The sequence below is a fragment of the Dicentrarchus labrax genome, unplaced genomic scaffold, assembly GCF_905237075.1.
Source record: "Dicentrarchus labrax unplaced genomic scaffold, dlabrax2021, whole genome shotgun sequence".
NCBI classification, from domain to species: Eukaryota; Metazoa; Chordata; class Actinopteri; family Moronidae; genus Dicentrarchus; species Dicentrarchus labrax.
This window is the reverse complement of record NW_026136721.1, coordinates 21,296,022-21,312,529: the sequence shown is the minus strand read 5'-3', so window position 1 is coordinate 21,312,529 and position 16,508 is coordinate 21,296,022. Positions and strand designations below refer to the sequence as shown.

At 40.8% G+C, this 16,508-nt stretch overlaps 2 protein-coding genes across 16 annotated transcripts in view; both read right to left on the bottom strand.

Moving 5' to 3' along the window:
• Window positions 1-6,037, bottom strand: part of grin2bb (glutamate receptor, ionotropic, N-methyl D-aspartate 2B, genome duplicate b) — a 98,075-nt gene extending 92,038 nt beyond the window's left edge. For 3 of the 11 annotated variants that reach the window (XM_051384687.1, XM_051384692.1, XM_051384698.1), the window contains exon 1: window positions 2,182-2,940. The gene's annotated coding sequence lies outside the window, so the exon portion shown is untranslated. The other 8 variants (XM_051384699.1, XM_051384700.1, XM_051384694.1 and 5 more) reach the window with 7 other exon arrangements.
• A 4,036-nt stretch (window positions 6,038-10,073) lies between these two features.
• Window positions 10,074-16,508, bottom strand: part of atf7ip (activating transcription factor 7 interacting protein) — a 38,192-nt gene continuing 31,757 nt past the window's right edge. For 4 of the 5 annotated variants that reach the window (XM_051386476.1, XM_051386475.1, XM_051386478.1 and 1 more), the window contains exon 11: window positions 12,166-15,235. In XM_051386476.1, coding sequence (XP_051242436.1) covers window positions 14,271-15,235 — 965 coding nt within the window. In that variant the 3' untranslated portion in view covers window positions 12,166-14,270. Of the gene's footprint in view, window positions 10,987-11,132; window positions 11,216-11,430; window positions 11,509-11,633; window positions 11,736-12,165; window positions 15,236-16,508 lie in introns of those variants that run through there. The other variant, XM_051386479.1, reaches the window with a different exon arrangement.

Here is a 16,508-nt window from a genome sequence, read left to right as displayed (position 1 = left end):
AACAAACCTCAACCAACTAAAAAAAGGAGAGTAAGAGGACTTAAAATGAATGCATGTAGACGCATGCACCTGCACACTGCACTGGACTAATTGAGACAGTCAACTGGTGTAAGCTGATAGGAAAGATTTAATCAAATTAAATCCAGATTAAATTAACTTTGGGCTGGTTTCTGCCATGAAAAAGAAATAGTCCTTGTGTGAAATCTCTACTTGCTCAAAATCACCACTGAGAGGAGTGATTGTGCGTGAAATTCTCTCACGATACTATAGTAAATATACAGAAACTGGATAGAGATCAAAAGCGTGGCCCGATAAACAACCAATTAGTCGCAGCAGGGTGAAGAAAGGTTTGACAGAACGAGCAAATGTGGTGGAAAATATAAAAATACCCTTCACAGAGAACCTGCTGATGAAAGTTCATGCAGAATACAATTTCCATCAGTATCGTGCAGGCATTCAAATGCACACACACACATGCACGCTCTTGCTCGACTAGCTGTACTCGCACGCACGCACGCACGCACGCACGCACGCACGCACGCACGCACGCACACACACACACACACACACACGCACGCACACACACACACACACACACACACACACACACACACACACACACACACACACACACACACACACACTCAGTGCACACACCTACAGTTCATGCATGTGCATACACTCAGTTGCGTAGAGGAAGTGAGTGCTGTATTAATTCACTACTCACCTAATTAACTCTTTTCTGTAACACATAATTTAAAGACTGTAGTGGAGATGTTTTACAGAGGAGCAGAGTTGAGACACAAAAGCAAAGACAGAGCAAAACGAGTGGTCCTTCATATTCCTTCATGATGACATCCCACTCTCAGAACAATCAAGAAAGAGGTATTTATTAAGCCACTTTATCAGTCCATAAGAAAGGGGGAAAAGGAAGACTAAAGTGGCTGGTGTGGGCCTATGCTACTGGTTGTAATTATTCACCTTAAGGCTGAGTGCACAGTCAATTTCAGGTAGATGTCCATGGATGTTTGAGCTAAAGTCTAGCAGTGGCAATGCTTTAAAAGAGCGTTCCCAAAAAGGTGTGGCCGCGAGAAGTAGAGACAAAGCATCAAACACAACATAAAGAAAGAAGGAAAATGTGACAGAGCAAAAGAGAGGGGTGGTGATGAGATGGGATATTAAGTTTCATCTATTTTTATCTGTCTATCAGTCTGTCTCTATCTACAACCTGCACATCGTCTATTACACCTCAAATCCACCGCAAGGCATTACCCACTTAATCCACTGTTCAACATCCAACTAATGCCAACTGGTCTCTCTTGCCTGATACAGGATGAGAATGAAGACAAGTGGAGGGAGGGGGGAAGAGGTTCGGGAAGGAAAAATGGGCAGTTCTGGATGAAAACCACTGGAAGAGAGGGACAGGGAAAATTTAAAACATGCAGAAGCACAAGGATTCAATTCTGAGAAATATTTTGATGACAACAAAGGAGCGTATTTAGGTTTTAAGATTGTGTTTCTGTGTGTGTGTGTGTGTGTGCGTGCGCGTGTGTGTTGGGGAGGTTGTATAAGAAGGGGCAGAGAGGCAGTTAAAGAACTAATGGCTGCTGATGGACTGGCAGAATGAAAATGAGCACAAATCAAGCATGAAATGGGATACACTCTTAATGACTTGAGATGGCCATTTACTCCAAACTTTGAACGCAGCTCGATAAATATCACGAAGAGAACATCATTTAGTTTAGACTAAATATTCCCAACTTTGCCAAATTAGAATCAAAAATAAAAAGGACATTGAAACGGCAAGAAATTAATTTCATTGTCCCTCAGGACTAAACTTAATTTTTCTTCCCTTGTTAGTTCACAACAGGTTGCGAAACAAACCGATCACCTTCGTAGAATGGAAAAGGGGACGTGACATGTGGACACGTAAAAAAAGATTTCTCAAAGACAACAGTTAAAAATGGGCGCACTTTGCCATGATGAGAAGAACAGATGAGGAGGAGGGTGTGAAAACCGTGTGAGACCAGACCAATATCAACTCACTGAACACTGTTCCTTTAGGCATAGTTTAGTGTGCGAGTGCATGTGTGTGTTAATGTGTGTTTTATGTATACGTAAAGCACACACAAATACACACAGACAGACAGATAGACAGACACTAAACGATAGTTAACCTACCTAGAGTAACATTTAAGAATCCCGCAAGAGTATGATGCAAAGAAAATGGGTGTGGAGGGACCAAAAGAGAAGGAAAAGGGAAAAAAGAGTCAATCATGAGGAGTATTTTTTTAGTTGTCTTTGAAGAAAATTCATCCAAGTTCATATAACATCAGACTTTAGAGACAGAAAGAGGCGTAGGATGGGGGAAATAACGGTGGCAGCAGTTAGAGATGAAATGGCAAGGAGGGACCGACAGGTATGATATGGTTTGGTGAAAAGGAGGGAAGAGTGGAGAGGAGGAAAGAAAGGACAAAAATGAAAACAAAACTCCTCCTTCCTTTCGCTTTTCTCTCACTCATAAATAGAGAAAATTATACACCAAGTAGATGGAGAAATAGATGAGGAGGCAAATGAAGGAGAGAGAGACTATATGAAAAGATGAAGCACCTCCCAGCACCGCGATGAGGAATAAGAAAAATATAAAACGAAAGAAAAAATTGAATACTCCAAAGCCTTCCGTTTTTGCTCTGTTTAGTGAGGCGAGCGGGGGGGGATGTCAGTTATATCCCCCCTCTCTCTGCAACTGGTCAGTCTTCTTTTATCTTCTGTCCTCCTTCAAAAGCAAGATGCCACCTTTTCCCCTTCAGATGAGCTGTAACCCTTTGCCAACACAGCTGTTAGACATGGTACTCAGGCTGGCTGCATTGTGGGAGCAGAGTGGAGCCGAAACACACCTCTGGCTGGCATAGAGCGCAGAGCACAACTCAAACTGCACTCCCTCGCTCTCCTCCCCCTCCTCTAGAGAGAGAGAGGAGAGAGAGAGAGAGAGAGAGAGAGAGAGAGAGAGAGAGAAACAGACAGATAGAGAGAGATGTGGAGGTGGGTCCCTCTATAGGATTGTGAATTAAAGAGATGCTACAGTAAAGAAGGGCTGTTGCAACAATTGTCAAGAAAATTGTTTCTATACAGAAACCAATGGCTCCCTCTGTTGTTACACTGTGTTAGGACATGGAAATAAAAGAGTCAACTGAGGTTTAGGTGCAGATTAGCTACTGAGAGCTGAGAATAACACCTCCACAAATTGTTTTCCACAGAGCATTTTTTGTTCTCATTTTAATTATTATTATTATATTATGTCAGCTTAAGGCCTCCTGCTATGTTTGATACTGACAATGTGTTAAAGTTCATATCAGCCTTTACTCTAAGTGGCTAATCAACACACATGGATTCATTTACACCACTGATCCTACTGATTTCACATACTACTGTTAGTTTACAGGTGCATCTCAATAAATTAGAACATCATGGTAAAGTTAATTATTTCAATAATTCAATGATTACTGAAACTCATATTATATAGATTCATTACACAGAGTGAAATATTTCAAGCCTTTATTTCTTTTAATTTTGATGATTATGGCTTACAGCTAACGAAAACCCAAAATTCAGTATCTCAGAAAATTAGAATATTAGTAATAGTTCAATATTGTAGACTCACAATGTCCCACTCTAATCAGTTAATTAACTCAAAACACATGCAAAGGTTTCCTGAGCCTTTAACGGTATCTCAGTCTGGGTCAGTAGGCTACACAATCATGGGGAAGACTGCTGGCTTCACAGTTGTCCAGAAGACAGTCATTGCCATCCTCCATCGGGAAAGAAAGTCACAAAAGGTCATTGCTAAAGAAGCTGGCTGTTCAGAGTGCTGTATCCAAGCATATTCATAGAAAGTTGAGTGGCAGGAAAAAGTATGGTAGAAAAAGGTGCACAAGCAGCAGGGGTAACCGCAGCCTTGAGAGGATTGTGAAGCAACAACCATTCAAGGATTTTGGGGAGATTCACAAGGAATGGACTGAGGCTCCAACTGTCAGAAGCGTTTTACCTGGGCTAAGGCTGTTGTGTGTGTCTCCCTCCTTTTGTCATGGCCGTATCCATTACAGCATTTTGTTAATTTTGGAAATTCCTGTAGGTACAGAATGCTTTAAGTTTAGAAATATATATAGAAATGTTCATTTATTTGTCAAACTGGGATCCTAAAACCAACAATAGCCCTCCAGAATATGTTTCCCAGCTACATTTCAATAACAGTCAAATGTATTATACACATTATTCATTCACTTCTATCAGAATATGAAACATTTCATAGTCTGGAGTTTCTAACAAACTATAAAAGAAATTAAACTTAATGAAATACATTTCTACATCATTTGTCAAAAGTAACTAAGTACATGTACTGAAATACAGTACTCATGTCAAGTTTGGAGCAGTGGTTCCCAACCTGGGGGTCTGGACCCCCACTAGGGGTCGCCAAAGCTTCACAGGGGGGTTGTCCTTTCTTGATTTTAAGGGGTATAAATAAATAAATAAATGTGAGCCTATATCTCAGAATGCAGTTAAAACAACAAAAGAGCTAATAGAAGAAGTATCAGGAAGCCTATTGAGTCTGTATGATTGTTAAAAGATTTTAGAATAAATAATACAGACAGAGAATTGAATAAATAGTTGCTAAAAACATCAGGAAAATTCATCTCTGATCAATATTCACAGGAAATAATCAGTTTAAAATTCAACCTCTACAATATGGTCTGTTACTAATGGTGGACTCTAACTTAGTACATTTACATAAGAACTTAAGTAGTCTTTTCTTTTCATTCCAGTTTCTACTACTCCACTACATTTCAGAGAACGTACTCCAAAGAGCTGATAAAATAAAAACAAAATGCTGTTTTGTTATTGATTGATTAGTCAATTGACAGAAAATTAATTGTCAACTATTAAAAAAAAAGACAAAAAACATTTCATGGTTCCAGCTTCGCAAATATCAGGATTTTCTGCTTCATACACACACACACACACACACACACACACACATTTTACAGTTACTTGCTAACCAAAGGAGAGGTGCCCCCCCCGCTGGTTGTGTCCCTTTCATACTCAAATGTATATTCATATTGTCTCCTTTCCCCTTCACCAAACCCCCCACCTATCTTTCCTGTCTTTTGTCTCCATCACATTTGGTCTGATCACTACCTTTTGTATTACTTCCCTCTGACTCCGATGTTAATCTTGTAACGTCTGGTGACTGAATACCATTTACATACTGTCTATCATATTGTCCATGTATAAAATTACCTTGATTCATTTGCTCTGGGTCCGTTTACCTACTCAGACCTGCTCTGTGTATGTAAGTTCACCAGGATGCCGGCATTCTATATTAAACTGTTTTATTATTTTATATTTTATATATATATATATATATATATATATATATATATATATATATCAGACACCACCACAGCAAACCTGAACTGGACTGGAATGATTTTTCTTCAACAATATACCTAACGTTACATTAACATCCTGCTTACATGTTAATGTGTCTCTAATAATAATAATAATAATAATACAAAAATTTATAATAGCTTTTATGTATCCTGACACATAAAGGGACAATTCTGCAAATAAGTTACTTTATATACTTAAAGTGAATTTAATGAACAGTTAACCTTACTTCTGTACTTTTTAAATTTGAACTAACTTACTATAAGTTACTACTTCAGTAACCTTAGCTATTAAAAAGTTGTCTTAATAACATTACACTATATTTAATAGTGGCAATATAACTTTAGTTGAAATGTCTAAATTGCTTAGAATAAAATACAGGTCACAGAATTTGATGTGTTAACGTTTGTATAAGCTAACGTTAGTTAAAGTTAGTTAACGTAAGCTTATGAGTTAGACAGAGGTTAGACAGACATTCAAAACAAACTTACCATCTTATTGAAGATCTTGAATGAGGCGGCATTTCTGTGGGAAACTCTGCATTATCTAAATTTCCACTCAATACATCGCGAAACGCTGAAACTATGTTAGATAAAGTTAGTTAAACGGTTGACAACTGAACTGACTGACAGTGAACGCACCTCCTGCCCGTTAGTGACGTATGCTGTCATAGTGTGCCACCTGGTCACGTTCCATTACGTCATACATTAAAACATACATTGTCACGTTTAATACAATTATAAATGTAAAGATAAAACATTTAAAAATAATTAAATATTTTTGTGGTAGTAATATGAATTTATAGTTATTATTCTAACTCATTATTATTGCAACTAATTTCAAAAAGTATTTTAAATATCAGATTATTTTTATTTATTTATTTATTATTTATTATTTGTGTCCACTCAGAGCCACCCTGGGGTCAGCTGAGAAAAAAAGTGTGCCATGTGTAAACCTGTCTCTAGGTTTTACAAATCTGTGAGCACAGTTAATAAACTGAGCTCTCAGATGAATAAAATGTGCCTACGGATTTGTAAACTGCATCCAGGGATTGTCCAGGGATTGTCCAGGGTTTTGCAGTCGAAGCGCACAAATTTGACAAATATATTTTGCAAATCCATGTGCACAATTTCCAAATTCGTGGGTATGGATGGCATCCAGGGCCAGGGACTGTGCCACAGAGCTCTCTCCCATAGTTCATGCTCTTTGATTCCTATAAGACTGCTTCAGTACCCAACCTGTGGAAAACATCCAGTCATATGGTGCCAAAGAAACCCCACCACTCAGAACTTCACCTCAATAGTAATGAAGTGTCAGGAAAAACTGGTACAAGACATGATCTTTCCAATTGTTGGACCAGAATTTGACCACAGTTTGCCTATTATGCCAAAAGGGAGACTTAGGATGCTGACTTCACTTCTGCTTTTAACACCAGAATATCAGGAAACTCCACCACTTCAACTTCCCCCCACTTCTCTTCCACTGGGTGCACAGCTTTCTCAGCGACACAAAATGTATTGCTCTCCCCACCCCCAACCTCTCAGACCTCAAAAACCTACCAACTCCTCATGGCTACCTTTGCCACTGAGGCTTTGAATGGTGCCCACTTTGATTCCATATCCCCAACCTCCCCAAAAAGTCCTCCAGAGGTGGAGTTTGAAGACTTTTACAAGTAGTGGTCTCAATCAGGCACTCCCAAGCCAGCTGAATGCAACTCACCACCAGGTGGTAACAGTTAACAGCTCAGCTCCTCTCTTCACTCGAGTATCTATGACATACAGTATGACCATAGAGCTGATGATACAGCTATAGAGACTACCTTGAATTAGCTAATGCTTGGTCAATGTGTTTGTCAAGAAATATCCATGACTAGCACAGAGATCCAGTAACAAAAAACCATTCATTCCTCTCAGTCCCCTCTTCCAGGTTTCTCGGCCATTGCCTTTGAGAGCATTTAAAGTTCCCTAGCAGATCCCCAAGAAGGACTCCCTAAAGATCTCCAAGAATGCTGGAGGAACTGTACTCTGACCTGCTGAACTTCCTCTTAGCATGCATGTGTTTTCATAGAGGTAACCATCTTGTTCTACATTGGTGATGTCCAACACAGTTTCACTCATGCATGGCTGCCATGGCCTGTAGTGCCTCAGCTGGCTGTATTTCTGCCTGTGTTTTTGCCAGGTAAGTCTTTGCCCACATACGTCTCTGCCTGTGCTTCAGGTAGCTAGACCTCCAAAAGCTTTTCTGTCAGATAGACTTTGGTCTGTTTTACTTGTTGGTCTAGTCATCAGATTGTTCCCGGTTAGGTACAGCTAGAGCCTACCCCATTAAAGTTACAGTGGGTAACATTTACAGGGATCTATTGGCAGAAATTCAATATAATATGCATAGATATGTTTTCAATACAATATAATAACCTGAAAATAGGAATTGTTATGTTTCGTTACCTTAGGATGAGCTGTTTTTATCTACAGAGGGAGTGGGTCTTCTTCCACAGACGCCGTTAGGTTTCTACATTGGAACCAGAACGGACAAACCAAACAGTGGCTCTAGAGAAAGCCTTTCACGTTTTTTGCAAATTTTGCCACCAAAGTAGTTTCTCCGACAGTTGGAAGTCTGAGCTGTATTCAAATGGTTGCAATCTGCAATTTAACCACTAGATGACACTCAATCTTTCATACTGGTCCTTTACGTCAGGTTTCTGAACTGGTCAACCTTTTCAGTGGATGAACAGGGGTACTAACAGCAGGTACCATTAGTGAGTCTCTGCCTTGTCATCTTCCAGAGCTTACACTGATGCAGCACACCCGCATCCAAGTATGTCTCTTACTACCCAGTAAGCCAGTCTCTCCATCAACAACTACTCCAGAGCCTTACTGCAGGTTGCAACTTCAGTCATCCAGTTGGCCAACCCTTCAGTCAACTAGACACCACCCTGGCAGTCATCTAGTTGGCCTATCTGTCTTGTTTCTCAGTTGATTCTGCTCTGTTGGAGTCAGCTTGGTCTAATATAATGTACTTCAGCGTCAACTGGAGGTGTACTTGTCTGTTACCTACCAGCTCAGATACCCTGCTCTTTGACAGTCAGGTCCCTCAAATAGTGTTGACTCTGTTTATTTGTCATAGTCTGCACCAGTCTCTCTGTGAGATCCTGTATCTGTTCCACAATCAGTGTCTGGAAACTGCTTCAGTTTCTGTTCCTCTATGCATGAGCCTCACCACAGGCTGTCTCTCTCAGTTCTGTGTCCAATTTACCTTCAGTTTCCTGCTCTACAGGCCAGCAGTCTTGGATCCGAGCTTTGTCTCCTAGAGACCAGTTCCCCTAGGCCCATTCTTTCCTGAGAATCTCTGAACCAGGTACTCTGGCATCTGGTTTCTCCGTTAGTTTTGGTAGGGCTGTGTGGTTATTTTCATTGACCCATGTATGAACCATCTGGCCACCTCCCTGAGCAGGTGTTCCCTTTCTCTATAGATCCCTGAGTGGTTCCACCTGTTTCTCATGCCTCTTGGCAATCTTCCTGATGGGCCCCACGTTTTAGTATTGGGACACAATGTCCTAGCACCGTGCTTCAAGCTCCACAGAAAAAGAAACCTATTGATTTTCAAGTGCCACGATCACAGCTACCTTTTAGTTTTCAAAGGATTATATCTCCTGGTCTGTTAGTCGCGAGCACAGAATACATTTGCTGTGCACATTCATGATACTAAGATGAATTGTCCTTTTTATTTTGGCCACCCAATGACCTTTTCTGAAGATTTAGGGAAATCTTTGGCGTACCTACTTTTATTCATCCAGTAAAATGTTGACTAGAAAACACTATCTGGACTTTTGGTGGAGGTCAGCTCGATGGAGTGCTGCAGGTTTCTATGCTAACCCATGTACTCGTCGCATTCTCCTCTGCTCCCGCACCAGTACGCAAGACACCAACAGCCACTTTTGGTCTGTGTGCAGATAACTGAGAGATGAGAGCTGTAGTTAAGGGGTCCTGTTGAGTTTTCTTAGAAACAAGTTATGTTTACATTCAGTGCTACTCACCAAAATGCATGTGTTTATTACTGAAGTCTAACAAACAAATGCACTTGCCAGGCTGATTCTTTAAAGTATTTTCAGTTCAGTATTGTTCACATCCATGTTTATGAGCTTGCAGTCTTCGTCCTCCTTGCTGCTGCATTACAGCACATTTTGGCATTGTAACACCAATTGTTGATCAGCGGATGTGTGACACCACTGGTGGGACTGTGTAGTGTCACTTGTGTGTGCATGCTTGCTCATGTTAGCTTTAATCTCATGTAATCTACTAATGTTGGCAGTTCTGTGGTTCAGTACTGGCTGCCTGATATGTGCAGCAGCCTTGAGATTTCTGAGTAAAACAAAGCTGCAGCAGGTCAGCCCAATTATGTGGATCATCTTGCAAGGAAAATAAAACGTATTAAGTGCTTCTGTGCCAAGGATTGTATATCCATTCGCACTGGTAAAACATGAGACATCTCCATCTCCTATGCGAGTGACAATGTCTCTGTGATGCACTGTTGTATTTAGGTTGGTAGATTGGTTGTATCTGTAATTGCAGTGAAGAGCTTTGAAAAGAAAAATAGATCAAATTTGTCAAATAACTTAAGTAAGCCAAGACTTTAATAAAACCTTTTATTGTGTTTGTCAAAGTCTGGTTGCCAGACAAAATTTACAAAAGTTAGCATTCAGTTTCTACCACACATTTATACATTTCTGTGCAATTCTGAGTTTACACTGATAATCCTGTCAAGTAAAGCAAAAGACATCTGGGTCAGAGTAACAACATAGTCAACAACATAAATATCTGACTTGGTAGCGGGGCAAAGAAATTCAATTATATACAACAGCTTAAGTCACAAAAAATACATTACATACATTAACCAGACAAAACCAACCGTTTGCCGCTTCAGTTCTCTTCTCAAGTCAGTCAGAAGTCCAGTTGTTATGCAAAGAGATATTTAAAAGATACTGCAAGTGTTCAACGCACAATATTTGTGTTCCTAACACAAAAAAGAAGCGAAGGAACACACAAACTTTCAAATGCAAAAAAATGTTTTCTTCTCCTCAACTGTTCAGCTAGAGCTGGAGCTGATGACATTTGTGCACTGAGGTTCACAGAAGGAGCCAAAGCGCCCATAGATGTCTTTGGCTCGAACCGCAAAATGGTAAGTGGAGCCAGACTGGAACTGGGTCAGTGTACAGGCCATAGGCAGTGGAAGGGCCTTCACCTCCCCAATCTTCTTCCAGTGCTGCTGCGCTGCATTACTGTTAGAGTTGTCTTGATGGAAGGCATAGAGGTGATAGCTGTCTACAGCTGCACAGGTCCGGTCAGTTTCTGCCACACACCAGGACAGCACTATACCGGTTTGACTTGGCACCAGCTTCAGCTGAGGTTGCTGAGGAGGTGAGGTCCGCTCAGCCTCTGGGGGCAAGCGTGGGGCTGCGGGGGCAGCTGGGAGAGGGGGCAGTGCCATGCTGGAGCCCCGGGTTGGCGTACTAGTGGTTACAGCGCGGGATTTAATTGGAGAGTCCTATACAAGAGAGAAGTGTTGTCATGACTTGTTCCTCTAGCAAACTGGGCTACATATTATTGCAACTTCAATTTCTTGAATCATTTAAAAAGCACCAGAAATCATCATCATCAAACAAAAGTGTAAATGCAATTTTAAATCCTCACCAGTGGGGGGCGGTGGTGGACTGTCAACTGAGGATTGCTGGGGGCGTTCAGATTGCTTTGCGGGGACGACCTTGCTCCTGCACCTGAGGACAGAGTACATGAGAAAAATACACATGTAATTTACATTAAACATTATTTAGATGTAAAACACATGATACACGTGTTTATCACTTTAACCATGTTTCTTTTTAATTACAATTACAATAATATGTAAAAATATATGTGCCATGTATCACAAAATCACACGCGTGCACAAAATCATTCTTTCATCCCCCTCAATAAAATGTGGTAGTCTTACTGTTGGGAATGCTGACGACTGGGTGAGGACGCTGGATAGGTGAGAGAGCTGCAACAGTGGCAGTTTTCACTCCTGTCACTGGAGAACACGGTGCAACATAATTAGACTTTTCAATACAGTGCATGTTAAGGTATAGAAAGCAAACTATTAAGTAAAAAAATATTCTATTGAATGGAAAAAACAGAGGTGCACCTCAACCTTACCTTGTACATCGTCGTCGTCCTCAGTGAGATCGATGACAGAACCTTTGGGTCGTGCCGCTGGAGCCCCTGCTTTGGATGGAGTGGATCCTGTAGCTTGGTTGTCTGAGAAAAGAGAGAGGAGAGAAATGTTGATATAAATATTGAGATAACGCAAGTTGTTTGTTGGCGAGATGGCACAAAGATGGCACATTAACTGTTTAAAAACTAGAAGAGTGCACTCAGTAGACTCACCAAATGGCATATGAATAACATGCCAATGTATTGAGTCATTTCGCTTTTTGTTACAAAGCCTTTTTTGTTTTTTGTGTGATGTCACGCATTTTAATCCCTACTGACAATGTGTCATTTTATGAGCGTATGTCTGAAAAGTCTGTGTAGGGAGAAGCAGATTGGGGTGTAAGAATGTGTCAAAAAAACACCCAGGAGACCACTGTTGGTGTAATCCTAACTAAACTGCAACTTATAAAAACTCATACGTTACTTAAAACTTATAAAATACACAAAAGGCAGTTGCTAATTAAGTGACACAGACAAAGTTAGAGAGGTTTTAGTTTGGCTGGAGGCTCAAATTTGGCCATTTAGTTACCACCTGTAGCAACTGAACTTTCTCCACTTACATGCCACTACAGGTATTCATTCCATCTCAGAAAAATCATCCAGACCTCTTACATGTTCCCATTCAAAGTAATGGCATACAATGGCAATTTTGACTCAAAATGGAGCAAATTTATATCACATAAAATGTATACAAAATTGTATCAAATACAATAATATTAGGTCAATATATCTGAACTGGTGGATGTCAGGAAAATTGGCTTTTTTTGAGAGGAAAGGCAAAGAAAGGAGGTCAACTGCAGTTTAGACTCATTTGGTGTGCCAATGCTTGCAGCAGTTCCTGTTGTTCAGTGAAACACAGAAGGACCTGGTATCTCGTGCAGTACACAGGTGTCTTCACCCTTTTGATGCCAGCATCCTTTATAGTAGCTCCTGGATTGGTTACCATTGTCTACATAGTATGCAGGAGGTTGGTGTTGGTGGTGCAGGTTTTGGCAAACTCCAACATTCCCTGAAACACTTCTGGATGAATGGCCTTTTCATGGTGAGACCATTCTTCTTTTTGTACACTTCCTTGTTGAGAAGAAAACTGTACAAAGCAAGGGCCACAAAATGTTTTGGGGATCAAAATATTCAAGCCACCCATGATGCAACTGTCCTCAAAAACAGGATCTGGAATGGTCACATTCTTGGCTCGCCACACAGCAGCCTCTTTCACTCTCCTCTTCACAGTTTGTCTGCTGAATGCTTCATGCACAGTAGAGCACACTTCACAAGTGTCCATCCATTTCACAAACAGAAGTTTGTTTTGTCTTATCCACTGCATTTCTCCCCTTTTTGGTCACTCTGTTTGTTCTTTGGAAAACCAATCAATGGCCAATTTTTGGTATAGATATTGTCCACGAATAGTCTGTAGCCCCGACCGAGCAGAAGATATGCCATAAGATCCATTACTGATGGCAGCTCAAACCCTGGCCTGGAACGTGCACACTGTTCCCCTCCATGTGTAGGCTGTTAAGGAGTATGCAAGCACAAATATTTTGTAGACCCCACATAGCAGTGTACTTTGCAGGCATTGAGTATCTCAGTGTACAGGGATTTGATCTTGAACAGTCTGTCATACTTTGCAGTGTTCCTCTTCTAGTCGATGGATTGAAAGCAATCCCATGTTCATATCTTATCACCAGGGAAACGTAAGTTGTGTGACCATTCCTTTTTCCAATAGCCCCTCTGTCAAGTACTTTACACGAGCTGTAAAGATGCTAAAGCTGTAAAGTAAAAGGGGAGACCATGAGATCGTGGTGTCAAGGGTGGACCCAGGTATTAATGGGTATAAGTTGACTGCAGAGACGATTAGTTTTAAATTTGATCAATATGCTGTTGTTGTCTGTTCAAACTTTATCCTGGGCCAATAATTGGGAAGAAATCTTCGCACAAAAGGTTGTTTCCTCTCCTCCAACATTTATGATAAAATTTAATCGAACTGTTGTCAATGAAAACATGCAGTCTTGTGTCCCCATTAACACTAGAACTAGAACTACCGGAATTCCATAACTACTAGAACGACCATAGCGGTCATTCTGACCGTTCATACGGCCGTACTGAACGTCATTTTCGTCATGTCATATCTACATTTGAACCTTCTCCTTAAGTTTTCGTATGAAGTTTTTAATTCCTGTCATCATGTTATGACATCATCACCCTTAAAACAAGCTCAAAAGAAAGATTGCCCCGACAGGTGCTGCCTCTCTGTGTGAGGAAATTTTTGCGTCAAAAAGATTTTTTTCACCGCACTGAAAATATTGTTTTTGATTACATAAATGCCAACAAATATGGAGTGAAGCAGAATATGTTGTGAATTTTTGGAGACAATTACATCGATCTTTATGCAGCACAATACAGTACACACAAAAACAGGCTAAGAAAAAACAAACATTTGCTAAACAAGAAAACAAACTGCTTTAGAAAGTAACGATTAGTTTCAGTGAACAAAAAATATCAACGAACAAAATCAGATTAACACGTTTTCCTCCAAGTAGGCTCATTTGAACGGCGCAAACACCCCATATCATTCACTGACGCTTACGCACAGTCCACACAGGTAAACACCGCCTTCCGTGTGCAGCTCCCACACACTACTTTGTGACATTTAGCACATGTCTCCTTGGTTTTATTTTTTTTGCAGTTCCTCCTTACTTGGCACTGCCTTCTCCTCTCGACCATTTTCAGCACCACACTGTCTCCAAGTTGACCTGGCCCCCTCGTCTCTTCTTTGCCCAGATAAGGCGCACCGTTTACCATGTATTTGGTGTCGACATCCGCAGCAAGCCAGAATTTGATTCCGAATTTGTCCGGTTTGTTTGCCATATACTGGAGGAAGCTGCACCTTGCCTTTGTAGGGAGTAGCTGCTCATCCACAGTGATGTCGGCACCCGGCTTGTAGCAGCCGATGCTGTTTTGTACAAATCTGTCCCAAACATCACTCATAAGGGCAAACTTGTTGTCTCGCAGGCGTGTGTGTGGGGTTTCCCTTCTGTCGAAACACAGGAATTGCATGATTTCCTGGAACCTGTTTCGGGACATGGTCTCCTTGAAAAAAGCGCAGCCCCACTCGGCTGACCAAAAGCTCGCCAAATCCATCCCTTTACCACCTTGCGCGCCCTGAATGTAAATAAGACCAATGAAGGCTTTTAGCTCTTCAACTGTCATGTCCCATATTTTGTCCTCCTTGACTCGGTGGGCCTCAGCCACGGTGCAGTCCCTGATGTGTTTCAGCGTGTCATCATCCACCAAACACAAAAAGGCTGTAAGGGCATCTACAATATTGCGCTTGGCGTGCACTGTGGGGCCTGCAGCTTCTGTGATCACATTTTGGCATTGTCGCCTTCCTCTGTCTTCACCCAACTCTATATAGGTCCACACTGTGCCGTCTTTCGCCGTTTCACGCCTCACGGCTGAAAGTGGGTTTTTTGGGCCAGCTTCCTCATCTCGTGGTGGACTGAGTTGTCTTGGTACAGCAGGCACAGCTGATGGATCAGGACTTTGCACTATTGCCAAAAAAAAAGAACAGACCAATTACTTTTTTAGTTCATGAAATCACAATCTTGTCAGGACTAATAAGCCTATATGATTTCTACTAGCCTGACAATATAGCATAATACTATAATACTAATAATAGCAATAGCGTTTTTGATAGAAGATCTAATCAGTATAGCCTAGCATAGATGGTTAGAGACGGATAACCTAACTTTGAAGTACAACTATTATTGATAATAGCCTGGCTAGTCTGCCTCACAAAGTATCAGGAAACACATACCTGGAATATTATCCGATGGAACAAGGTCAGGGCCAGGATCGGAGACGTCCAGCCGGCTCTTTTTTCGACGGGGAGTGAATTCATTATCTGAATCACTGTCAGAGCTGGATGAACTGTCAAGGGACCAAGAGACATCGCTGTCCCTATCCTCTGTGGCTTTTTGATTACATTTTGTATAATATTTGGTTCATTTTATTTGGTTTAGCTCAAATGTATTACTTACAGCGTTGGAATAGTTTTTAAAAAAAAAGAACAGAAAAAACAGATCGTTGCTATGCAACAGGGACGCTCATTACCAATAGCAGGAAATATCCATATCAATACCAATATCAATATGGAAATATAGTGGACTGAAATATGATATCTATAATGCGTGCGGTCAGAACTGTTTTGTGTTTTTAATAAAATAACAATGTCAGAATAAAATATACACACATTTAGGAAAAGTCAGAGTCCTACAGCCACATTGATTTTATTTTAACAAAGTTATTACACTGTGAAATTTAAGAACAGTCAAAATGACTGCCTTTGTAGTTCTAGTGCAGATACAGGTATGCCGATTGAAGACAGTTCTAGTTGTGATTTTTTAAGAAAAGCTACGAGGTCTCAGCCAAGAGTTTAGGAATTGGTTCTGTAATAGTTATTTTTCCTATATTTGAAACTTAAATAGGAGAAGCAAGACTTGAATCTATGGGAATTTTACCAGTCCCGCTTTTCGAAGCAACTCTTTCCAGTACTTGTGTCCCGGCGTAAAATTGTCTTTTTTGATATGGGCTTTTTTTCTCCAAAGTTTTCAAACGCAGAGTGCGCGCTCGGTCCTCCACTCTGCGAGCCGCTGCGTAATGATCTCAGCTAAGTTGTCTTAATGTGCATCAATATCTCGGTAACCCAACTGTCGATTTGGATGGTGATATGTCACGCCCTCCACAGAGTAGTGTGTTTGGATAAAGTTGTGTCAATATAGACACAGAGCGTGTGTTCACATTGGAAAGGCTGGGATGTAG